The following is a 27504-nucleotide window of genomic DNA, read 5'->3' on the forward strand; positions in this document are numbered from 1 at the left end:
CGAAGCAATTGAATCTTATTTACAACATTTCTTTTCCCTCTCAGGAAAAAATACTGATCTATATGCAGCCCAAAAATTAATAACAGCCACGAGCTTCTCTTACGATTTTTCAATGACTGACACTACCAACACTTTAAACGAACCCCAAGAACACGAACACTTGCAGGGCTGAGAAAGGAACAGGCAAGACTTGCACCTGTGACCCAGGGATATCTGCCTCCAGATAGACCTCTAACTCCACCACCACAAGACCAGCAAGTTTAATGGGACAATATATATGGAATCCAAAAGTAAACAATAAGCAAGATTGTTATGGGTATAATATTCAAAAACACTAAAACTCAGAAAATAGTCATAACATTGAAGCCAATTTTTCACTGCTAGACGGGATAAAAAATTAAAGAACAAAATTGCGATACACACTCAATTTGCTTTCTGATGATAGAAAAACATTACCATTTTTAACCTTAAAGTTTATCCAAAATAAATGATTGGGCCATGGGACAGGAAGAAAATTTAATAAAATATCCTTTAAAACAAACAACAAAGTATCAAAATCAAATAAAACAAAGTAAAATACTATTTGAAGAAGGCAAACAACATCAGGTGGCTAATTGCTTCATATGCCTTTATCCATTCACAGCACTTGCTGTCATTTGATCTTTGGATAAATGAATAAATAAATACAACAAATTGTTTCTAAAACACTGGAAATTTGAATGAGGCACCAACACAAATTCAAAGTATTTGCACAGTTGAAACCACTATTCATTTTAGGGCATTTTAGCATAACAAAATAAGGTAGGCCCATTTAAACACACTGAACTGGCATTGTTAACTTCCTCAGATAACCATTAAAAAACACTGGGGAAATCATGTTGCACATGAAAGTTTTTCTTACCTCAAATTCTTTCACATATTTATGAAGAGTGCGATGTGCTTTTGCAATTGTCTCTTTCACGGACCAATAGCTAATATCATTCCAACGGGCAATTTTAACATATTCTTTCAGCTTCTTTTCAATTGGATTCCTTTGCTTCTGAAGGTAGGAGGCCATTTGGGTTTGGAATTGTGAATAGAACTGGTACACATTCCAAAATATTTTCTGTAGGTCACCTTCAAGGTAAATATAAAATAACACTGTTACAACAGTTTCATACTTGACTACAGAAATTTCTAGAATACAGCTAAAATGAATAAATTTCAAAATATAAATAAAATAAATTACAATATATATATATATATATGAATAGTTTTTATGAATAAATAAATTAATAATAAAAGAAATGCCTAGAAATTGCACATATAACAAAATATATCATCGTATTTTTAGACATAAAAGCACAAACATCAAATGCTACAACCAATTAAATTGATCTGAGAATGGATTACTGCCACATTATCTCATGGAATTTCTTCACATGGAATAATTTTGTTACCTGGACTATAATTATGATATTGCTTCACATGTGATTTGACATTTTCCTGTTGACATGCCCTAAACTTGTATACTAGTAATAGTGGCACAAATATTTAGGCAAATAAACTATAACATTAATATCAGCCAATCACTTCCCCATCCAGTCCTACTGTACACCCTCTCTCCCCCACCCTAATATGAATAAACTACTTTTTCAATGAAACAGGTACAAAATACGCTAGGGAAGCATGACATTGACTTCACAATATGAAGAATTCAGTGAATGATGATGATTGGATAAAACCATATATGTCTGAATATAGCCCCCCTTTTTTTCCAAAAATGCCCGTGGTAAAAGTAAAGGGGGGGACTATATTCAAACACATTTTTTTAACTTTTCCCGAAACTGAAGTCTCAAAATTAGGAGAAGGACTATATTCAGAGGGGGACTATATTCGGAGAAATACGGTATTTCTCTCCGTATCAGCCATTTGGGCTTTCCCCTCCATTATGACAGACAGTGTAAGTTCTGCTGCATGACAATAAGTATAGAGACAGTTTAGATTCTAACAAAGATGTGATTACAATCAATGCTGACATATTGCAGGGAATTAAAAATACACTTCAGTTTCCCTTCATATGAATTTAACTATAGTTCTCGTTACCTTGTCTTTCACTTGGCTCCATGTGCAGCGAATGACAATGGAAGACATACATGAGCTTCAATCGCACCTCAAACTCTCCGAGAGGGGAATCTTCCAGAAATTGTTTCAACAGTGACAGGAGTTCTCCAGGTCCAGTTGCCTTGAGCTCTCCTTCCTGGGATGAGCAAGAGTCACATTCCTCAGGTTTAACGTAGGAATGAACCAGCCAGAATAAGTGGAACCACCACTTAGAGGCTGCAGTCCTAACCCTGCGAAAAAAAATCACATCAAGCTATTATTATTCGCCAAAGACAAACTTGGCAGATTGCCCTTGTAATGAGACACAGCAGCTGCGTGGGAAACATAATATAAGGAAAAATTGATGGAAAAGTCCTAAGAGGAAGACCAATGGACAAGTAAGTAGGACAGACCAAATGGAATATGGGGAGGAAGAGCCTCAGTGAGGTAAAAAGAACTATCTTCGGAGAGATAAGGAGAAATGGAGGGCTTCAGTTTACCACCCATAGGATTGCAATACCATGATGATGAATGGGAATATAACAACAGAGGATATTTATATGGAATGCAAACACCAAGGCAAAGAATATAGAGTTGGCGAATGATTACATTTTACATTATACACCCATGCCTCGCATAGCACAATTTCGATTAGTGCAATTTCGATATAGTGCAAATTCATTCCTCGGGTAAACTTCACAACTGCTTTGCCTAATCAAATAACCTTAACATTCTCGTGGTAAAACAAGAACTTGTCTTAAGTACACACGAAATAGGGTAGTTTCCTTCATCAAAGGAAACTAAAGGCATTGATTACAATTCATTACCCAACATTAGTGCATTCATAATATACAAATTAATCAAAATCAATTAGATAAATAAAATAACAAATTGAGAGATTTACCAGAGACATTTTTAAATTTTAAGGATTGTTTTAAGGGACAAAAAAAAAACTTCTAAAAATAATTTCCATGGATGCTTATGACATATAAAATTTGCAGCACTTACTTTTGAGCTGAGCCGTTCAGACAGTCCTTCCAACAACTCAATTCCAGTTTCCTCCAATCAATAATTAAAGACGTCAGCTGTGAGAGGCTTTGGCACAAGCTAACACCTGAATGAGCATTGGCTTCCCACTCTTGCGCTTTGCCCAAGGCCAGCTCCAAGCCAGTGGCAAAACGAGACAGTGGACTGTTGGGGGGGAAACTGAGTATCCTATCCACAACGGTACATATCTGGAAGAGAAGAAGGAATTAAATGTAGAGAGAGGGTTTTAAGTAGATATAAACATTTTAGAACAGGGGTCTCCAAAATACGGCCTGCGGAGGGCTTTCATCCAGCCTGCGCACTCGTTTCAAGTAGCGCGCGATTCTCACTTGTTTTACTCTGTGAGATGCCACTAGGAGCAATGCAGCATTGTACTGCACGTCAAAGTCGCCTTCAACTGTTTGTTGGTATCGGATACTTCAGTAGATGCTGGTATCGAATACTTCAGTAATCGGCAAATTTGCTATCTGGCCTGCAGGACCATTCGGAACTTGGAATGTGGCCCTCATGGCCTAGTAAATTGGAGACCCCTGCTTTAGAGCATCATTTAACAGGAAGAGACCATTCCACTTTTTTTCCAGATCAGATTCCAGTTCGGTTCTTTGCATCTAACCTCCATTCCAGATCTAAATCAAGTGTTTCAAGTTCATTACTTACTACAGTGAAACCCCGATTTATCGTTCCCGCATTCATCATTTTCCCGCATTCATCGTTCGCCGCTCCTGGTCCCAAATTAAGTTCCATAAAGACAATGTAATTTTTTCCCGCATCTATCGTTCCCCGAAGTATCGTTTTCCCGCATTTATCGTTTGACGATCGCGGTCCCGTCGTATAATTTTCCCGCATCTATCGTTTGACGAAAATGAGACGAAGTGTTTACAACGTGTTGTTTACGGCTAATAACGACAGACACAAAGTTTGAATCTTCCCCAGGAGATTGAAATACGATAGGGAGAAGGTGAGTGCCGTGGGATAGTTACATTATCGCATTTCCCAAGATCCGGTATCCCCCTCCATTCAGCACTCGCCTCTCCCCGTCTGAAGCTTTCCTCTTCTCCGAAATAAAAAAAAGGTCCCAGCTCGAGCAGGGATCGTATTACGAAGACCTTAGCTTGGAAAGAAAATATCAAGTTACTCGAGAACAAAAAAAAACCTTTTTCACGCTTCCCCCTTTCTCGACCACTGACTTTTTTTAGCTGACTCGCTACAAAGATCCCCACCTCTGGAGGTCAACTGCTGCATGAATCACCGATTAGCTCAAAAGGTGTGTAGAAATGAATTTCGGCAATTGGTATTATACTTTTATTATATTGAGATATTAGTGATGTACACGTAATTCAGTAAAGATTGATACCAAACATGACGTATTTCTAACGTTATTTAAGCATTTTAAGCAAGGAAAGAGTTGGAATAATACGATGGTGATTTCTGGCGAATAACGATATCCTCGCAGCTGATAGAGAGCTTCACGGCAGTTGATGCGATTTTTTTCGAAAGCAGGGCGTCTGGTTACAATTTACGAGTTATGCTACAAGTTTCACTTGTCTGAGTTGCTAACGAAGCGATGTCTTCTCTGGATATTTTGTTTCTCTCGACTAGCAATCTGAATTCATCTGCTCATCTAGAGCTACGCTACTTATTGTTAGAAATGAGTGGGTAAGTTGCCTTCTCTATAGGATAAAAAATTTCATTGCGCAGTCATATGGTCATGCTTCACCCTCTGCAGTAAGTTCTGCCTACGCCGTACGCGATAGCATTAGTGCCGAACTTCACCTCGCACGAGTGGTTCCGTACTTTCCGGGGTGGGTTGACTTAAAACTAGCGAGTGTTTTCCGCGTGGGTTCAATGGAGTCCGGTTTCATTTTTATTAGTTTTATTCTTATTCTATGGCCTTCTTGATCCATTTCATAACCAATCACTGCGACGGCGAAATCAGTTGTTTGAGGCATAACACGAACATTTCTCTAGTAAATACGTGTACTTGAAATGGCATTTGATGGATAAGAATTTTTACATCAGACAGAAATGCATAATAGCCGTGAAAATTCCGAGTGGAGTGCAAACATTTTTTTAGCAAGGCGGCTTGTTCCTTTAGGATTTTAGAAAGAGAGATAAGTCGAATCAACAATATGACCTAAGTGTTTCGATAGTGTAATAATATTCCTGTAATCAGCTGAAATCTCGTTTGAATCCATTAATGAATGTCATAATTCGCAAAAATCCAGCTGATCCAGGGACATAGGCAACCCGGACAACCATTCCCGCATTGACCGTTTTCCCGCATTCATCGTTCTTTTCATCCATCCCCCTGAAAAACTACAGATCGAGGTCCCACTGTATTCAATAGCTATAAATGGTTTTAGTCATGGTAATATGAAAACGACCTAAAAAATACATTAAGTTATCTCGCAAGTGTTTGGTTCCATGACACCACTCTATTTTAAGTATGCAATATAAATTAGGATCCACAAAAGTTCAAATAATTTCGATAGCGATTCCTTTTGGTTTCCACTCCCATCTAAGTCTAACCTAAAGAACTGGTAGAACCACGATCCAAACCAACCCATCTGTAAAACATAACTGATAACTTCAGGCTTGACTCTGTGAAACCTCTCCATATTGGAAATACAAGAATAAAACTTTGTAAGGTTTACTTGTTCACTTATAGGGCTAGAGCGTTCACTGTAGACATTTTTCAAGAAATTACCTTACACTAGCTGATGGCATACCTTTAAGGAGTTGCTCATTAGTGCACTTTAGGTGCGAAAATTCTGCAGAGGAAAAATGATTTACATTCGCTTACGTACCTAGATCTCTTGAGTTAAAGCCAGGTGGTCTACTACATGAACTACCATATGTAGTATTTTCTTCCTCTGCAGAGTCTGGTTGGCTTTTGAGAACTTTTTGTATTGAAGTGTTCATGTGGCAACTACATGAGAGTGCTCTGCTACCTATTCCTCTATTATTTCCTCGAATAATTATCTTCTAGAATTCGAACTATAAAACAGTGTTGTGAAACTAGGTAGGGAGTATGCTAGGAAAAATGCCATAATTCTCTGACCCGCATAGACTGGTGGCAAAGGTCATGGCATTTTACTTCAGACATGCTGCCAACTTTACAGGACATTTTATGCTCTCTTCCAAACTTCTTGATGAAACTTTTTTTTTGTTTTATTGGACTTTCCTTATGTGTAATTGTGCAAGTGACCCTAATCTTGCAATGTTTCCTAATGAGATGTTGCCAACCAATAAATAGAATAAATTAAATTAGAAAGACAATCACATTAACAAAAACGCTATCCAAACTTACTTGGCAAAGAACAGGATGCTCAGGAAAGCTCAACAACAATTTCTCCACTTCGGATTTTAAATCATTTAAAACAGGGAGGCATCGTTCCGACTCTTCAACCCATGGCTCATGGTAGAAGTCTGGATGCTCTTTCACGTCTTGGGGAGGTGTTGACATCTTCTTGCTCTTGATACGAGTAATTCTAGCGTCAGCCAACTTCTCCCCATGGTGCTTTTTAGACTCCTGTCAAAAAGATAGCAAAATAATGAGTAAAAAGGTTTTAGCACCCATCACCTTAAAGAATTCAACAAAAGAAAACTTAGCAAAACAGAGTGTAAAATATGAGGCCCAAAATTGAACGAACAACAGGGCATTGGAAATCCTTTGAAAAAGTACCCCATTAACATGCAATCTAGATTTAACAACCTTATTTTTCCCAAGAAAGATTTTTCACATGAAAACCTACTGCTAATCATGGCAACACGATGGGCAAAAAAACCACCTCACCTGAATAGCAAATGATGTAAGCATGGTCAAACTGTGATACAAGGATCTATCTAAACCAGATGATAAGGCTGGACCCAAGTAGTTCAGAAGATGGTTGAATACATCATACCTGAAATGAAAATTAAATACTCTAGATCAATTAATTCAGTACAGGTGTCATTGTGCCCAAGGCAGGTACCGTACACTCCCGATTATCCGGGCTAATGATGGGGAGAGACAGATGAATAACGGAAAACACGGACACTCCAAACTTTAATTTACGTAAAACAAACAGTACATTATTATTTACGCGATTATTCTGTTATTTAAGAGTGCTTCCCCAACTCATAGTGAGCTTTCTTCGCCCGTTCGCGATCTTTTCAGCGGCGACAACATGGTTGTACTCGTATCATTAATGCTCCATGTAAGGCCTGGTTTCGAAAAACACGCACACGTGGCTGTGTGATCACGGATAAAGAAAAGTGGTTCGCACAAATCCTTAAAACCACTTCTTGACATTGGAAACTACACTGTCAGGCACCATGCTACGTAGTCGGGTCTCGCAAAAGTTGCAACTGCTGCAGGACGTATATCCGTGTTCACGGAGCACGGTCGCGCACTGTGAAGCTTGGGAAACAGGAACACGAAGCTCCCGTGAATGCAGCCAGTGCGCGATTGCTTCCATTTTACGAAGGGGATTCTAACGGAAATAATAACCTTAGTTTATCTTAGCATTCATGGAGTAATTCCAATGATTTTGCGTCCGATTTTATTTTTTTAATAAAGATTGCGGAAAAAATTGAGCGAGAGTGAAAATCATAAACGAATAATCCGCAACACGGATAAACTCCAGCCAGATAATCGGGAGTCTGCTGTAGCCCGAAAAGTTGGAGACGGATCAAAAAATGAAAAAAATACAGACACCTTTGTTTTTTAAACTGTATCAAAATCGAAAATAAGAAAAACATGGTGGATGAGCCCATAACAAATAAAAATATTTGTGCTTACCTAGCAAGCAAAGGTTGTAAGTAGTTAACATTCTCCTTCAGCAAAAGACACGATGATGATTCAGGAGAGAGCCAATTGGCTCTAGTTAAAGAAGTAACCAAAGCAGAATGGATTTCGGCCACATGATTCATGTCATCAGTCCCAAAGAGAATATAACCATCTTTTCCAGGAACATTGCTCACGTCTTCATGTTTTGAAGAGTTGAACATTTCAGAAGTCAAAGAAACTGAATCCAAGTCTTCATAGTCTGCTTTGTAATCAGGAAATGCTAATGACAAGGCAACTGGATCAATATTGTCATCATCAATGCCAGGACGCTTAGAACATCTACATAAAAAAAGAATATTGATATAAAACAAGAAGAAATAGTTTTCATCTAAAAATTAACAATAAAATAGGCGATTAGCAGAGCATTATGGCATTATTAAGGGTTATTTGTGCAAAAAAACAGCTGAAGGTTTCAATACCTAATATAGGTGATTTGAACAGAATATAACATATTGTTTAATGGAAAATAGGCTTACCATATGCACCTTAATTGGTAGTGGAATCAAAATTACCCATGGGCTAAGTTGAGAATAAAAAGAACATAAAGAAAATAGATAAACGGTAATTCCTACCACAACCCACCTGGTAGTAAAAAGGCTTTCTTCTTCAGCTTTCTGTATCCTGCTATATTCCAGATCTTTTTTCCATGACTTAGCTATAATCCACAGCACATTCATTAGCACATCCCAAGAGCTGATGTGCTTTGAAATACCATTTTGCATAATTATTTCATTTTTCACTTCCTCTAATGCAGCCATAGTTAACCTAAAAAAAAATTCATAAAAGAATAGTTACAAAAAAATTGAAGTGAGATAGTATTAGATACAAAGTTCATGGTGAAGCAAAAACCCAGTACTGTTCCACAAACTTTTATTTGCTGTTGACTAGTTTCGAAGGCTATAGCATCATTATCAAGACAAACAGTTGTCTTGGTAACGATGCTATAACGTCGTTACCGCCGAAACTAGTCGACAGCAAATAAAAGTTTGTGGAACAGCACTGGTTTTTTTACTTCACCATGAATATCTCATAGTTCCTCCAAGTCACACCAAAATCAGTTGATTTCATAAGATACAAAGCATTAAAATCAACAATATTTAGATTAATGACCTGAAATATTTTAAACTAAATCATAATTCAGCAGAGAAAATTTTAGAGTGCACACAGTATATTTAAAAAACTTTTTTTAGTACGCACTAATGTCATAACTGATAAATAGGGCTCCTTGATTTTTGCAAACACAAATTTACAATTTGGGATTTTAGATTTTGGAAAAGTCAAGTACAAAAAGGGGAGCATGGTAACCAGGTAAGTGTGTTGGATGCTAGTTTGCTGATTGAGGGGTGCCAGTTTCAAATCCTAGGTGATGCCTTTGGGCACCCCAAATCAAAACCCTTGAAGGGCATGAGGTTTCTCAGGTAGAGCCCCCAACCCTGAATGTGTCAAATTCACTGGCCTGTGGCTCAGTCTAGGAGAGCTGTAACCTTGCAAATCCAAAACAACCTTCCCATTAAATCACTAAGAGAGTGATGTTTACCTGATCCCCTAATGATCACAGGGTATTCCAGGTATAAAGAGGCTAAAATAAGGTTAGGGAACGCAGACCCAACTAATAAGAACCCACGACTAAGATTTTTAGGTTTTGGGGGATAAATCCCCCCTACAAGAGCTCAGAGAAATTTTCAAGTTTAATCCATTTCACTTCATTCGATTAAGATTACTTATAGAATAGTGTAAGGATCAATTAAATATCCCTCAGAAGGCCGTAAAACTCACCATTTTGAGCCATTTATCTGAAAATTTTTCTAGGGGAGGGCCCTCGCACCTCCCACTTAACCTGGTTCGTACGTATTCCAAACCCTCGGACCTCCCAGTGTTTGTTGCACCCTAAACACGCCCCTAGCCTTAATTCCTAGCTGCACCCCTGGCCTACACATCTTACTTCTGCTTTAAAAGTCTACTCCTTCACCATGGAAAGTGCATTGGCATCATTAAAATTGTAATTTTATTCACGGAAAAGATTTTATTTGATGATTTTATAAACAGCCTTTACTGAAAGTTGGTTCTTTACACTAACTTTTAAAACCAATTTTGACCCTATTTTTGTACCACTTTCTGAAGATTTTATTTACCACAATCTAGAAGCCCCACTTGATTTTGATACAGACAGGAGCCTTGTGGATTCCAGAACCTTATTTTTTATTTTTCCCTTTTTCCTTGATTTTTTTGACTAAATTTTAGTCCATTTGGCTATAATTTCCTTATCGTAATAAGTTGTATAAAACTTGAATATTTGAACACTTGAATATAAAATAAGGCACTATCCATGAGAATTGCTATGTGTACGTCTAAGTAACCTAAAAAATTATCACCAAGTAATAAATTACACATACCTTAATGCCATCTTCTTCACCAACACGTCCTTCTCTTTATCAATGAGTCCAGAAGCCTCAAATACTTCTTCAATTAAAATTAATGAGTTTAAAGATGCACATAAGGTAGCTAGATCGCTTAATGTCTGTTTTGGTCCTACCGATGGGAAACACACTAGCTTACTCATAAAGCAATCCAAATAGGATGGCTGGGCACTAATGAGGGCATTGAGTGTTTTGTTCTTCCTGAGCATCAGGACTTTCTTGAGCACTGAAGACTGAAGTTCAATTCCATGCAGCATCTTGGAAAGAAAATTGAGAAATTTGGTCAGGCAGATCAAAAAAACTAGTACATATGTACCACTGGCCCAAAAATCCTAGAGAACATGTTTCTCCATTGAACTTTAACAGGCTTTTGATACCAATAATAGAGAAACAGATAAATTGGTTTTTTATAAAAGCAATCTACTAAAACATAATTTGTAGCAGTTAAATGGTATGACTAAAGTTCATGACATCTTGGATAAAATTGATTAAGTTAATAGTCTTCTGTTAAAACCTCAACTTCACCAGTTATATTATTAGGTGCGCAACTAAGTTCCCACTGTTTTTAATAGATGACTCTGAATCAGATGAGATGAGTGATTTCTGCTCGATATTGACATACTGGAATTGCCATGAACTAAGCTTAGACAATGGCAAACAAACAGCTTTACAACATTGGTGAGTTTGCTATGGCATCATATCATAATAGGGTAGTTTCTTTCATCAAAGACAACAAAAGGCATTGATTGCGATTCGTTACCCACCATTAGTGTATTCATAATATACAAATTATTTGGATTTAGAAATACCGGATTAGATGAATGGCAATGATCAATTTTATCCACATTTGAAAATGGCCAGATTGGCACCCATGCGATGCCACTCCACGTGATGTCACAGGGACCTAGTTTCTATATGAGTAGATGGGAGTTTTACATCATCCGAGATTACCAATGCATGCATGAGGCACAGAGCTCAGGGAAACATGCCTTAATAATCACCTATTAGAACTGGCTAAGGTCGCAAAGTTTCCTTCGTTTGATAAGGTATTAATAATCCTTATTTAAGCCAAGAGCTACCAGCTAGCAGGGTACTCTGCTACCTGCTAGCATCCTGCATCGTATCAGCGCTCAAAGCCTCGCCCCAAGGTCACCTCACTTGCGGCAGCGGGAACCAGAACGACATCACACGGGCTTTTTCCCAGCATTCATACTTAGCCTTCACGTTTTCGCGCTCTTGAAAATTTTCACTTTTCATTTAATCGCGAAAAATAGATATCATCATTTAAAAATCTAAAAGCGTGAAATGCATACTCCAGGAGTAATAATCTTTCGATTTAGGCAATAAAAAATAATAGGAAACCACCCTATTGTTGCATGAACATATGAGTTTATGCTCAGTAAATGTCAATTGCGGGAAGAGTTTATTTTCTTCTTATACTCAAAGAAAATGGTGACTAAAGCTTATCTAGAGCGCCAAAAAGTTTACAAAGATGCTGCTCAAATTGATACAACGTGCTGTAATTGGTTCCGTCGCTTCAATGTTGACGACCGCCTGAGTGAAGGCAGACCATATACCTTCGAAGATGCTGAATTGAAGACATTACTCGATGAAGATCCATGTCTAACTCAAGAAGAGCTTGCTTGTGCATTAGAAGTTACCCACCAAGCCATTTTAAGCGATAGAAAGGAACTCGAGTACAGTATGATTCGACAAAGTGATTTTACAGCATGAGAACGCTCGACCTCATGCTGCCAAACCCGTTAAAACCTACCTCGAAATGCTTAAATGGGAAGACCTTACCCACCCGCTACATTTCCCATATACTGCGAAGCCCGATCATTACATGTTCCGTTCGATGGCACGTAGTCTGGCAGATTAGCAGTTTTGCTAATTTGAAGAGATAAAAAGAAATGGCTTGATTCGTGGATAGCCTCAAAAGATGCACATTTATACCGTTACAGTATTCCCGCTCTGCCACAATGATAGGCAAAAGTTGTAGCTAACGATGGACAATACTTTAAATGATAAGTTTACCACAATTTTTTCACAATTAAGTTGTATTATCATTTAAAAAACAGCGAGAACTTGGTTGCGCACATAATAATTTAGTATAATTAATCCTTTCGAGACGGCAGAGTTTTCGTCTTAGCATGACTGCTGTACTGAGCCCCAATAGACTCTTCTTCCTCGTGGTACAGAGCATTTTTTGAGGATATTCCTTAAGAAGGGTCTTGCGGAACCTCGCGGTCCCTCACCATTAAGAGGGGTGATAAAAGACGAGGAGTCAGGGTACCTGCTTCAGGATTCCGAGGGTAAAGCCTAAACCCCGCAGTGTTGGGTCCCGAAACAAAGACGTCATACACCCGCGACCGTCAGAAAAGGGGAAGAGCAAGAAAACGTATATACATATACGGCTTTTGTTCTCTTGGTCAGGAAAATCTCAGATGGAAATATACGGCTTTCGTCTCCCTGGTCAAGAAACGCCCACACGCACATTTACGTCTTTAGTAGGGAAAAGGTTAACGTGAATTTCACCGCCGTTCAGCAGCAGGCTTGAAATACATGCAGGGATTCCAGGATTCCCTAAGAACTGGTGTCAAAAATCCAGTGTCTATACACATTGTGGAATAGATGCTCAGAAGAAGACATACATATTATTCATGTTACTCCTAATCCTCTGCTGTCATAATGCCAAAGAAGTTTACTTAAGAACAATCACAGGAATAGCTCTAACAATTGAACCATTATTTAGCCTAAAACATTTAAACTCCCTCTTGTACAATATGAATAAAATGTACAAACCTGATGAATCCCTCCGATCACAGGGTTAATCATTTCATGATACCATGATCCAAATCGTTGAGAGAGCTGCTGAGCAAACTGTGATAATGACGTCCTCCATGAATGAGCTTCATTCATAGTTTTCATTGCTTCGGAGGCCTTAGCCTTCATTGAGTCTACATTGCCTGCATTTTGCATCTTCTCTATGACATCCCAAATACGCTTGTGCAAATTAGTCACAGTTTTTGGGGAACCAATGCCCATTACAAAGTTATATAAAGACTGTAAAAAAGAAGATGACATTGAAAACAAGTAGAATAAGTTTTCATTTGAATAAAAAAATAATGTGATTCGTCATTTATCTTTTTAAAAATTCCTAAACAGTACAATCAAAGTGAAAATATTTGGAAGCATCAAAATTATTAGTCAAAGAATACCTTTGAGAGTTCATAAAACTTTGATGGTGTAGGTCGAGCAGCGATTCTCTCGGAAAGAGACTTCAGTTTCTTTTTCAGAAACTGTTCCCGATTCTTCAACTTCAGTAGGGTAGGATGGACTGTTGAGGAAGTTTGTGCATTCAGTTCCACACCAAATTCCAACTTGGAATGCAAATCATTTGTGTACAAGGCCAACTGAATCTCCTCCAGCTGAAAAAAAAAGATCAAAGAACAATGAGCAAGCACAAAAAATATCCAATCACACTAATGGTGCTCCAAAGGGGGCTCCTTTTTTTGACATTGCTTCCATGCTGAAACAAAGACAGTAGGTACCTATTTATTTTGACCTATGTAGAAACCAAAATGTCTTTATCCGTGTGTACTGGCAAATGGCCACTACATTAGAGCCTATTGCAACGCAAAATATCAGGGTTGGCTGACCCATGGGTATTCTGTGCTTCCTTGGTGCGTATGAATCTAGAGTGGTGTGAAACTTGGCCCTGTTTAACTGGGAAATCCTAAACCCCAACCCACTCCTACTGATTGTTACGCAAGACTTATAGCATCTTCACAGTATTTTGTTTGTATAACAACCAATCACGTGATTTCGAGCATTCTTGGCTTGAAATAATCGTTACCTGTGGTTTCAATTCAGAATCAAATAAAATTATCATGCAAAAAAAATTCCCACAATATTAGTGAGAATTACTTTTCAAAGGACTCAGAAAATTTTACGAAACCACTTAACTTACTCTTTTCAACATAAACAATATTAAAATTCTTCACTAAAGTACACTCCCAATTATGACCTCACTAATACATCAATTTTTTTTGGTCTGCAGAATAACCCCATATGAACCCATGTATTTCCAACCTCGGTTACGAAACTTTTCACTTATATGACGACCTCGTTTATGAAACATATTTTTCCAGTCCAATGAGATGAAATACATGCAATCCATGACAAATCACGCGGCTTGCGAGTCGAAGTTCCCGGCGCTGAATTTATGGAAGAATGCCGACAGAGAAGCTATTGCTTGCTAAAATTTCATGGGAAAATTCTTTTTTAGTGCGTAAACATGATAGAAATGGGAGATTTTTCTGGACTCTTAATCTATTTTTGTTCATTCATCACTGACGGCAGTTGCACAGTTATATAAATTGCTCACTTAAAAGAAGTGATATGAGCACCGGAAAAATCTAAGTTACGGAATATCCTGGGTGCCAGTGGCGTAACTAGGAATATGCTTTGGAGGGAGGGATGGTAGTACCATAACAACATTTTCACTCAATATATGTGCAATTGATGAAGACCCTCAAAGCGAAAATAGTGTGGAGAATTTTGTGCAGAAGATTCAATTCAATACAGACAACGGTTAGGCAGAAATTGCGAGAAGAAGATAAAGTAAGAAAATACACGTTTCTGACGGAAATTTAAGGAAATGTTTTTTATAGCTTCTGTTATAATTTTTAGCGAAAAACTATTAGAACCAATGAACGCAGCATCTCTTTCTACATTAGAATGCAATTTTTAATCAGTGCATAACGCAACATTAATTTTCGTGCTGTTATTGACAACACCGCGCTCCTGGCCTTATGGAGATTAACATGGGATACGATTCTCCATAAGAGCCCATACTGTCAACTAAATGTGGAACGCTCTATAGTACCACCATTCCGAAATTTCTCCAGTATGATAGCCTTGCGGCTTAGTGCCAGTGATGCTAGCAATTCGACCAAGACGTTCAACGGTGGGTAATTTTGTTCGGGAATGCAAAATTATGTTTCTCTTAAAGTAACACATCATCTGTGGTGTTGCTTGTGAGTAAATAGGATTATTAGGCTTCAATGTCTAGCCTCCGAATGAGTAATTACATCCTGGAAACAAACCAGCCCCCATTGAAAAGGATTTTATGCTTAATACCGAAAAACCACGCATATGAAACTTCCTCACTTATGAAACTTTTTTCGGTTCTCCGCTGAAAGTTTCATAAGTGAGGTTCTACCATAGTTTTTAAATGACTCACCTCCTGGGTGTAGTAGTGAATTTTTATGTCTCTCTTGAGGGAGGGGTCAAAGAGTCCAGAAGCTGTGGTCAATAAAACGCACAATCCACCATAAAGACTCCAGCAGGCTCCAGTAAGGAGAACCAGACTAATATCATCTCTTTGTTCCTCTTTATGGGTCCTCAGGCACTCAGTAAGTAAGCAATTCTGGAAACGAAAAAACATTTCAAAACATTTGATTAGTGGTGAAGTAATATTGTTAAATATCCCTTCATGCACTTTTTATCAAGGCTGTAGCCAGCTTCAGGAGGAGGTTCTAGGTGTTTAAATTACCCCTGCAAAATTCTTGGGGATACAGGAAGTTTCCAAAGTGAACCCTCTCAAAATAAACCCTCCAAACATCATGCATCCCTCCACCAAATGAACCTACATCCCTGAAAATAATATCTGACTATCACCTTGCTTTGTTCTGAAAAATGTATCAAAGGGCAGAATATTGATTCAAATATAAAGGTCAACACAGTAGTACAGGGAGGGCCAACTACATAGTTCAGAGTAGCATTAAAAGGGAGCTAGAGTTGCAATGATACAGTAGACTCTCGTTATTACGAAGTTCACGGGACCGAAAAATCGGAGGTTCGTAATAACGAAGTTCGTAAGAACGTTTCTTTTAAGAATCGTCGAAAGAAATAGTGTATTATAAACGCTATTAAATTACGCGGAAATATATATAAACAAGAAAATTCGTTTCAGTTTTTCAACAGAAGACTGCGCCATGACGCAATCGAAGGTTGATATCTTCCCGAACACATGAACTCCGATGTTCAAACTAGATGCGCCCCAAGACCTTGTTCCAAGGTTGATAAAATTACAGTCCGGCCACCGAGAGTTGTCCAGTAACAGACAATGGGCTGGGTAGGGGGTATGGGAGCCAGGTAAGAAAGCGAAACGCTTGCAAAGTGTTCCATGAAGAAAATAACCGGAAGGGACGACGAGCGTGAAGGACCTAGAGGGATAATTACTTGTTCTTGTGATTCGAAGAATGGGCTTATTTTGGTTGGTCAGGCTTATTTCGGTGCTCGAATATGCATTTGACAACGTTGTATGACTTAGACGAGGGTGTGAGGTGCGTTTGGGGGACAGCGATTGGCTTTAAACCGTGCTGACGCAGGATTATCCACCCCTCCTATTGTGCCGTAATCGGACACCCCTCGCCAGCCGGACTGCATGTAAGTTATCGAGGAGTACGGTTATCCTGCGGGATGCAACACTGCATTACACGTATGCGCTAACTCACTATTGTGGCGACCTGATCCATCGGGGCCTGCGATGCATCCGGAGCCGCTAAAATGTCTCCCCGCGGTAACGAAGAACGGGCGAAACGCTGAACAGGTCCTAAATTCACACCAGATTCAATGATACCTTATTCAGATGGTGATTACAGTGAGAGTTTCACAGCGCCAAACCGCGTAGTATCGGCCAAATCGAAAGGCGCCAAATTTGAAATTTGAAAGTTTTGAATGCTCGTATCTCTGAAATTTCGTACATCGAATGTGCATAGGAAGAGGATTGACTGTACATCCAATTTACTAACGGTTATGAGTGGGTCACCACAACTTCACAGGAATGAAGGCTGTTATATGATGTAGCGCGTAAACTGAATAAAGAACCATAATTGACGCTCTTAAGCATAGTACACGAGAATAACGTGGCGCGATTATTAAAACTTAAGTGTTGTGAATATCCGCCTAAATGCCGTGACTTGTGCGTGTAACTTCGTAATATAGTTCATATTGTAACCGCCGGGACCGGGACTTAGGTTCGTAATTTCGTAAAAACGAAAATTTCGTAATAACGTTTCTTTTACTATAGCTTGGATAGGCCTTTTCGACGGGACCAACGATTTGCTTCGTAATAACGAGAACTTCGTAACAACGTTGTTCGTATTAACGAGAGTCTACTGTATTAAATTTTACAAAAAAAAACAAATTGCCTGTTAACATTCATTCAAATGAGTTGATTAAAAAAGAATGATATAAATCAAAAGGATCAAAAAACAGAGTAATGAGGAAGTACTAATAATATCAGGAGAAAAAAGACGTCTCCTGAGCACCATAAGAAGAAGATAGGACAAATTATTAATAATTGCAAAGTTACAGGCAATTTTCCACACTTTAATTTTGCAGCCAATTTCAACACCTTTTGCAACATCGTCAGGTGACTTGTTCTTAAAACATTTTGCTTCAGAAGTAGTCACCTGAAGATAGTGCCAAATGCTTTGAAACTGGATGTGAAATTAAAGCAATTGAGAAAATTTCCACTAAATTGTAATTAACTAATAAGTTAGAAGTCCATGAGATTAAGCCAGAGACAACTCTCTACTCGGCCACATCATGACGAGATTATGGAGTTAAATTGTAATTTTCTAAAATAGTAAACTATAACCATAATGTGCTGCTATGACGTGGCTGATCGTAAAAATCCATTTCTGCACTACCTTGAAAAAAATACCGAAAAAATGCCACAATTATCATAATAGTTTCAGATTAGAGGGACTTAGCTCTCTTTTTAGATCTTATACCACTAATAACACCATTAAACTTAAACGAGAATTTAGCACTATGCACAATGGGGTTCACCACTGATTGCCATCCTTATTGTACCCAAGAGCTTAACATCAAGTACAATGGATGGTGGTGAAAGTTGCCATGATAGTCAAGGAGCTTGGATGGTGCAGTAGCCTGAGCAGTGGCCTAGAAAGCCTAAGGTCCATAGTTCAACACCCCATCCAGAGTATTTTTTTCTACAGCAATTAATGCCAAGCGGAAGATGTAAAATGGTGGTAGGAAGGATAATTCAAAATTCATTACTCACAAAAACTAAAGAAAATGGTACAAAGAGCTGGAAAATGTAAAATTGAGGAATAAAAAATGGAGTTAAATTGTAATTTTCCAACAAAGTAAAGCTATGACTATGAAGGAGATAATAAAAACAATTTTGTATATTTTCAGCTGCCACTGACCTTTTCTCCAAGATTGTGAAGATATAGTGACAGCATTGCTTCCCACCGATCATTTGAACTGAATGTTCTCAAACTAGCATTAGCAATATCGAGAAGAGCCGTCACCGAAGACGCTGCACTCCGCGCATCATTTAACCTGGAAATACAAAAATTTTTAAGCCATGCCTAAATATGTTAATCAGCTAGAAAATGACAGAGGAAATCTTATCAATAATAATAATAATAATTTATTTCACCGATTGGCAAGAGTACAGTGAGTCATCGTTCTACATCACCCCATTTCGCGATAACGTCACGAAAATTTTGAGACCGTCATTTGTTTATCGCACCTACGCTTCGCGATAACGTCACGTCTTTCAAATTTCGCGGGGAAAAAAAGGCGAAGCAGCGGGCGTTGCAGGTTGTTCGTTTTGTGCGCAGTAATATAGTCAGTCATACAAAGTGTAAAACAGTGTTGTTTATTGATAATTGCGATTATGGTTTTAGCAAAAATTTCTGCAAAATGAATTCTTGCGTAGGTGCGCAAGGTTTTACTTGGCATAATGGTTTTCAGGAACCTAAAAAGTGATTTCAAGGCATTTTTCCGTGTAGAACTCTGAGTTTTTGTCGTCACTTTTTTCGCCGAGTTCACAATAATTTTGGTTCCTGTAACTGCGACGATGTTTCAGCGATGATGATGCCCAAGGTTCTTAGACTGTACTCTAAGAACCTTGGATGATGCCCAGGCGACGCTCGCCCGGGTGACCACCATAGCGAAGCCGAAAAGCAAATGCTGGAAGATACAAAAATGGAGAAGGATTTACGTCACTGCTGCTATTGTCGTCGATGAAGACAGGAACTCGTATTTATGCGATAGTTTGGCATTCCCACCGTAAAAAATGCCCCAGATATGATACGCTAACATTTTTTTCGCGTAGGAATTGTGAGGTCTAGGAGCCGATATTCACTTTTTACATTGTTTCTTATGGGATATTATGCTTCGATTAACGTCATTTCGTTTATCGTCACATTTTTCAAGAACGGTAAGTGACGTTAAACGAGGACTCACTGTACAATTGCATGGCTATGTCATAAAAAAGCTAATATGTAATAATATAAAATAAAAATACAATGATGATGTGTCATCAAGATTTACAATTAACATAGAAACAATAAAAATAATTTTTCTAAATACATAAGAATTGATGAAATAAATAAATACAATACAATAGTATGGACAAAATAAGATGTCACAACTAGCATCATGGAGATCATCATATTTACAAATTATCTTCCATATACAGTAAAACCTCTTTACATCGTAATGGAGGGGACCAAAATTTGGGCAATTTGATGTATGGAGGTTCACTATAGAGAGGTTTTAGTGGAAGGCACCATTTTTTCATATCCTTGGGAAATGAAAGGTGCTACTGTCTTTTTAATCATTAAATAACTATATTTAAACATGTATGCATGCATAAGTGAACATATATTTACAGTTATACATTAGGAAAAGGATTACACAAAGGTAAAGTAACTAGTTAAAGAGGCCTTTTTAGAAAATAAATTAGTTATTGGTTTTGCTTAAAATTTTTTTCAAACTCTTTTGAAATAATGTTTTCAATTACATGAGCACTTTTTAATGTCATTTTCACTATAAATAAATCACTAGCTGTTTTCGTTAATGCCTTTTTGACCTAAGAAATTATTCAATTTACTAATAGTGTTCGGAGGAAAGTACAATAGCTTTATATTTCTCAACATAATTTCTTCATCCTCGTATTTCACTGCCTGAGTGTTTCAATTGTGCAGCCTAGATAGACAGTTTCTTATGTTTTTCCTTGGTTGTTTAAAATAGATATCAGGGTGAATGATGGCTTTCCAAAGGTCACTGCTACATCTTCCTTCTGCCAGCCTTCGTTGATGGCTAGAGAAATAGCTAATTATGTGGTAATGTCAAGTAGTCGCCTTCTTTTATTTCTCGAATCCATCATCAGCCTATGATTAATTAAGTAATTTTTATATTTTATGGGCAATAATTGAAAATACTCCTGATAATATCTTTTAGAGAACTGATTTATCATTCTTATAACATGTGACTTGTTAAAAATTATAAAAATATAAATAAACATGTGACTACTGCAAAAAATAGACAAGAAATTGAGCACAATTTTGAAAATTTCATTGAATTCTCTCTCTCCAAAATATAATGCAAGTAGTGTTCCGAAGAAAAAAATCTGTCAGGGGCACACAAAAATGCTAGGTCTACGAAAGGACGTGATTTCCCGGCGAGAATGCTGGGCGAACTACTTTAGAATGTGGCGGCGACGGTAAGAAATTTCATTGCCCTACCGCATATCAGCTAATTAGCTGTCTCCTTCACCTAACATTGTCGCGCATGGATTGATGTTCGTCAGTATTGCTAGAAATTGACATCCCGGACTCCCGATGGAAGAGTCAGATTTTGCGGCATAAATACGCAGGCAAGACATTTGTCGCTAAGCGCAATAAATTATAAACTACGATCGTTCACGAAAGCATCGAAAAAATTACCAAGGCGGTAGTAAGAAAGTGCTACACTGGGAAATGTGGGAATGAAATAATTGCAAAATTGTACATATTTGATTTATTTCAAGTCGCAGTATATTCATGAAATATTTTCATTTTAGAAGCAGAAATAGCAATGCGGTCGAGTAATTCTGTCTCCATGGATGGGAGTGAAGTTGGTTGAAATATTTCCGCCAGCAAGTGATTATAAGCTGCGCTGGTCGCCTCTTTTATTAACTGAACATTGTATGTAGGCACTTACAAGAAAATAAAGCCATAAGTAAATGAAAGCGATTGCTATCGCAAGATTTTGACCATGATTTGAGAGAAAACAATGTCTTCTGTCATCATCATCATTAACTACCACTTAATATGATTAGGAGAGTTGGATGCCTTTTTCTTGTTTACTGTTAGGTATGCTCTCATATGGAACACAATGGTCCAAACTAATGGTTAACGTGAAAATTATTAAAGGTGTACAGTGAGTCCTCGTTCTACGTCACCCCATTTAACGTCATTTTGCGATAACGTCACGAAAATTTTGAGACCGTCATTCGTTTATCGCACCTTTGCTTCGCGATAACGTCAGGTCTGGTCAGGTCTTTTAAATTTCGCGCGAGAAAAAATGCGAAGCGGCGGGCGTTGCAGGTTGTTCGTTTTGTGGGCGGTAATACAGTCAGTCTAAACGAAGTGTAAAACGGTGTGTTTATGGTCAATTTCGATTACGTTAATAGCAAATTTTCTGCAAAATGAATTCTTAGGTAGGTGCGCAAATGTTAAGTGCGTAAATGTCAAGTAAAGTTTCAGCAAATTTTACTTGACATAACGGTTTTCTGGAACCTGAAAAGTGATTTCTAGGAATTTTTCCGTGTAGAACTCGGAGTATTTGTCGTCACTTTTTCGCCGTGTTCTCAATTAATCTCGGTTCCTGTAACTGCGACGATGTTTCAGCGATGATGATGCCCAGGTGACCACCATAGCGAAGCCGAAAAAACAAATGCGGGAAGATACAAAAATGGAGAAGGATGTACGTCGCTGCTGGTATTGCCGTCAATGAAGACAGGGACTCGTGTTTATGCCATAGTTTGGCATTCCCATCGTAAGAAATGGCTCAAATATGATACGCTAAAATTTTTTCGCGGAGGAATTGTGAGGTCTAGGAGGCGATATTCACTTTTTACATTGTTTCTTATGGGATATTGTGCTTCGATTAACGTCATTTCGTTTATCGTCACATTTTTCAGGAACGGTAAGTGACGTTAAACGAGGACTCACTGTTAAAGAAAAAAATAAGCGTGAATCATGTATCGCTGATAATGTCATTCCATGTTCGTTATCGCGGCTGCATTGATGGTCTCTAGTTGTCTCGGTACGAAATGCGGAGGTAGTTAGGCTGTCTCGGGGGTGTCTCGTTGCTATGATATATAGAGGTTTTACGATATAAAGAGGTTCACTATAGAGAGGTTTGCCTATAAATTTACATGTAAAACTGACGGGACCAGAGGGTTGGTATGATGTATAGAGGTTTTCGATGTAGAGAGGTTCACTACATAGAGGTTTTACTGTATTCGGAAATGCTGTAATAGCACTTTTTAGAGAGAAGAAGTTTCAGCTTGTTCTTAAATACATAAATTGAGGTGCAATCTTTTATTTCGTCAGGGATTTTGTTAAATATAGCAGAGGCTGAATGCCTGGGACCCTTTAAACAGAGGGAGCTGGAGTACTGTTTGTGGTGTATATTATTACTTGATCTTGTCTGGTGATGGTGGAAGGTGGCATTAGAAGGAAATTTATTAAGGTTTGCTTTAACAAAGTTGGCACATGTCAGGATATAGAGAGAAGGGAGTGTTAGGATCTTTGATGCAGCAAAGAGGGGCTTTGCCAGGGGTGCGGATAGGAACTTGATGCATAGTCTTAATTGCCTTTTTCTGAGCAAAAAAGGCTTTTTTGGCAGCAGTTGAATTTCCCCAAAGCAATATTTCATAGGAAATATGAGCATGTACTTTGGCATAATAAACCATTTTCAGGGTTTCAAATGACACAATAGGAGATAATTTCCTGATCATATAAGTACCCACAGAAATTTTATTGATTATGGCCTGAATATGAGGAGACCAATAGACTCAACTCAAAGCACGACTTATAGGAATTCCAAATTCATGAAAAAAAATCACCTGCAGTCGAACTCTCCAGAGCAAAACGCTCCCTGATTTTTCCAAAGCATTTCCAGCAAAGCTTTCATCTGTTCCCTCCTCTTCAAATGTGCATATAGAGGAACAGTTTTGAGTATGTCTTTCCCAGAATCTTCATCTTTCAGTGCATATGATATCACAGCTGATGATAGAACTGGGCAATGGAATTGAAGGGAATCCTATAAAAGACAAGAGGGATAAAACTGTTGACTCAACACATATATGTACATATATCACAAAAAAAGAAATTTACACAAAATTTAGCCCTGGGCTCTTTGAGCACAACAAGGTTGCTACAAATCATAAGCCTGAGTTTTCCCTGATTTTCCCAACAAAATTTCCTTTTTTCCACAAAGGATTTCAAACAAAAGCTTGCATTGTTTTATGCCAGTTATGTAATGAAGAGAGGACACTTTTGAGGTATTTCAGCAAAAAATAGGCTTTTTAAAAAGAAAAATGGATTTTGAAGAAATTAGGAACAAAAATTGAATTTTCAAAGGAAATCATTGATTTTTTTATCATGTCTGAGAGTAAAAAATATTACTAAAACACAACAAATCAATCACAAGCTATACATGAGAAGCCACACAACTACACACTATCAACCTTCATGGAAATCACAAGCAAGTTGTTAGGGATGACATTTCCTCATCAACATTAGTAATTTCCTAAGCCTTGCTAAATATTTTAGCTCTTTTTTCACCTTCTGCACAGAGATTTTAGAATTCAAATTGCAATAGCAACAACTAGTAACCCGTGCACCATGTTTTGCCGAACATTTTCGATATGGGGTCGTTCACTCAGCCCCTAAATTGCTATCCACCAAGAGAATTCGGTAGATGGAAAAAGAATATTGGTAATGACGAAAACACAAATCTCTCTCATACAGCCACACTTTAATAAGTTTGAAGTAAAAAACCACAAAAGTTGCCACTGTTTTAATCATGAGTGAGGGACTAAATTAGTTTGAGTTAATTAACTAGTTCCCAGCGGACCACTGATTATGGGAGGGAATTAGGAATTGCTCTCACGAGTGTAAACAACAACGCACCACATGAGACTGAAGGGCAAGGTCGAGAAGATGCTGAGATGCTGCAGTGATGCGCTTGGCAAGAGTGAGTGACATCATCAAAATACTACGGAAAGGTTTAATGCCAGTAGCATAACTATGGGGGGGATGAGGGGATATATCCCCCCCTAAAGCCTCAGAGAAATAAATTAATCATTAAAAATATTATTACTGAGGCTTCCGCGGTGAGTTGATTGGTGATGGTTTTCCGGGTTTACACCGCGTTGATTCATGTTTTTGCGGACGACAGTTTCGGGCGCGTTCCAGCTCCCGTCTTCGGGTCCAAATGATCTGCAGATCTGCAATCCTTCTATATATATATAGCTAGTCAGGCGGCCGTTGATTTGAATTCCATTGTTGGAAAAGCCGTTTGAAAGATGAGGATAAAGGATAGCCGTCTTCCCTATTGAAGTTCTTTGGGTGACTCGCTATTTCCCTAGGCTGATAAGGGAGGCGATAAGAACTTCAATAGGGAAGACGGCTATCCTTTATCCTCATCTTTCAAATGGCTTTTCCAACAATGGAATTCAAATCAACGGCCGCCTGACTAGCTATATATATATAGAAGGATTGCAGATCTGCAGATCATTTGGACCCGAAGACGGGAGCTGGAATGCGCCCGAAACTGTCGTCCGCAAAAACATGAATCAACGCGGTGTAAACCCGGAAAACCATCACCTATTAAAAATATCGTTTAGTTTAGACATATAATAACTGCATCTACTTAAAGTTAATTTCTTAGCGCCATAATGATGTAAAATGTATTTCCAGGCATGTCACTTTTAAAAAATTTCCCGGACCCCAAATTGCAGTGAGGGGGGATCGCCACTCCAGGCCATCCCATCCCCCCCTAAAGCATATTCTTTGTTACGCCACTGGTTAACGCCATTGATTTTTCCCCACACAGACAGCTAGGGAGGAAGACAACGGATTGAGGGTTGGAAAAATATAGGTCTCTTAATTTTTTTTAATCTATCGCTATCGACCATTTAAACAAACGGTGAACGAGCCAATTGTGGCAACCTTGCATTGGTGTATAAAAATTAAGGCCTGATTTACCTTTTTCTCTTCAGCAGAATGAATACTGAAATATTCACCATGCTCTGCAGGTATCAGGCTATCCTCCGGCCTGAGCCACCTTCTAGGGTTGGTGCGTAAAATTGAATGCTCCTCCTTCATTGCACAGCAAACAAGAAAGTCGTGCACGTGGTACAGCCAATCTTTCACGGCGAGACAACCACCACTCAAAATCGTGGACACATCTTTATAAATCACATTTGTACAGGCCACCAATTTAGGAGGCGCACTAGGACTAGAATTCAAGGCAATATAAAGGGAAAAAGAAACATTTTGAAGATAATTCATATCAACCAGTCTGCTAATCTCATTCAGAGCAATGACTTCTTCAATGGCATTGTCATCATCTTCTCTACTTGACTTCATCCTTTGAAAATTGAAAACATCTCCATGCGCAGCCACAACAAGTTTCTTCATCAAACAATTCATGGAGAGAAGGAAAAATTCTGTGATAGGCCACACGTTCGCTTCCATTGTGAGATCTGTTTTAATGACTTTGCTATCATTGGTGGTTGGATTTTTCTTAACCAACCATCCATCTAGAGTTGGAGTGAAACCCAAAGATTTAAAATTCTCTTTGATCACCGCTGCCTCTTCAAGAGCTGTAAAAAAGGAAATCACCAAGATAATCAACAATTATTACTAATTACTCACAATGCTTACCATAAATTTCAATACTAAGTTAAATTGATTTATTCCGATGCAGAGCAGAAGCTGGAGGCACTACAGGGTTAATTAAATTATTTATTCAAAGTAAAGCAATTCAATTTTTCTTCACCTAAAGGCTATTGAAGAAGCACAACTCTCTTTAAAATATGACTTAGCCACTCAATAAGCTAATCTGCAAGCAATGGAATGAAAACAAAATGGAAATGATTCTATGATGATTCAACTATTAATGTGAATAATAGTGATGCACCCAAATTTATATTTTGGCCTAAAATCTTTGAGTCAAAAAAAAACTAGGAATAATTAAAGCAAAGAGCTCTGCTAAGATGTGTTGAGATATGCATTTCCTCATGCATGATTGATGCGCTCACCACTAGGAGCACTGTGCTCGTAGTTACAATGACTAATAATAATAAACATTTAATGATGGACTGTGAACATGAAAACATTGACGCATAATCATGCAATGAATTCCTGAACAATTATCCTATATATCAAGAAGATGTATTAATATTAAGTTCAAGTTTAATTAAAAAATACATACCTCCAATTGTATCTTTGAGGGACAGTCTGATAAGAGCCGATATCAGCTTCATGTGACACACTTTCCCATCAGGAGCAAGCAACAAGTGAAGATTTGAATGCTGCACGTTTGAATGATAGCTATCGTAGCAAAGAGCCTTCTCTAATCTGAAAGATAGCATGAAACAATCATTTAAAAAAACAAGACAAAAGACCAGAAGTTTGCAGCACGGTTAAGGATTTTTCATTTCAGTTATGATTTAGGTTAAAAAATTTAGGCTATGGTTATATTACAGTTGGTTAATTTTTTCACCTTCATTTGCCAGTGTCTTTGCATTTCACACTTATTACTAGCTTTAAACACCGTTATTTTCAAGGTAATAAAATTTAGACTGATTCAAGAAATAAAAAAGAAACACGATTTTCTAATTGACGAAGTTATTAAAAATTAATCACTGTTTAGTTATTAGAACACTTTACATTTAGATATGACACTTAAGGCCTTGATATTCAAATACTCACCCCTCAATATCTCTGGCAAGCAAGACTTCTTCCTCTCTCCTGTATGGAAGAGGCCAACCCAGCCATTCTCCTATCTTCTTGGCAAAATGGATCACTTGGTCACTGGCTTTAGTCTGCGACTTCTCCAACTGAAGAAGATTCTCAGTGAGTTCCACAAGTAGTCCATGCATCTCACTTGATGAAAGAATGACAGTACATTATGAAAACATTAGATTTTGCCAAAGATCTCAAGGTCATTACATATTTTATAACATAATTCTCTGCCACATCATTCACATACCGTATAAGTGCGTGTAAGAGG

The 27504-nt window shown here is 38.0% G+C and overlaps 1 protein-coding gene across 1 annotated transcript in view; it reads right to left on the reverse strand.

Moving 5' to 3' along the window:
* LOC124166118 (midasin) overlaps positions 1 to 27504 on the reverse strand; it is a 163107-nt gene that overhangs the window by 33419 nt on the left and 102184 nt on the right. The window contains exons 44-59 of the mRNA XM_046543775.1: positions 27204 to 27377; positions 26704 to 26849; positions 25473 to 26092; positions 23327 to 23523; positions 18627 to 18762; positions 15626 to 15811; positions 13599 to 13808; positions 13183 to 13443; positions 10354 to 10634; positions 8543 to 8725; positions 7913 to 8239; positions 6926 to 7034; positions 6440 to 6661; positions 3091 to 3317; positions 2086 to 2333; positions 902 to 1116 (exon numbers count right to left, since the gene is read on the reverse strand). Of these exons, the coding sequence (XP_046399731.1) occupies positions 902 to 1116; positions 2086 to 2333; positions 3091 to 3317; positions 6440 to 6661; positions 6926 to 7034; positions 7913 to 8239; positions 8543 to 8725; positions 10354 to 10634; positions 13183 to 13443; positions 13599 to 13808; positions 15626 to 15811; positions 18627 to 18762; positions 23327 to 23523; positions 25473 to 26092; positions 26704 to 26849; positions 27204 to 27377 (3742 nt within the window). The remainder of the gene's footprint in view (positions 1 to 901; positions 1117 to 2085; positions 2334 to 3090; positions 3318 to 6439; positions 6662 to 6925; positions 7035 to 7912; positions 8240 to 8542; positions 8726 to 10353; positions 10635 to 13182; positions 13444 to 13598; positions 13809 to 15625; positions 15812 to 18626; positions 18763 to 23326; positions 23524 to 25472; positions 26093 to 26703; positions 26850 to 27203; positions 27378 to 27504) is intronic.

This window comes from Ischnura elegans, chromosome 9, assembly GCF_921293095.1.
Source record: "Ischnura elegans chromosome 9, ioIscEleg1.1, whole genome shotgun sequence".
NCBI lineage: Eukaryota > Metazoa > Arthropoda > Insecta > Odonata > Coenagrionidae > Ischnura > Ischnura elegans.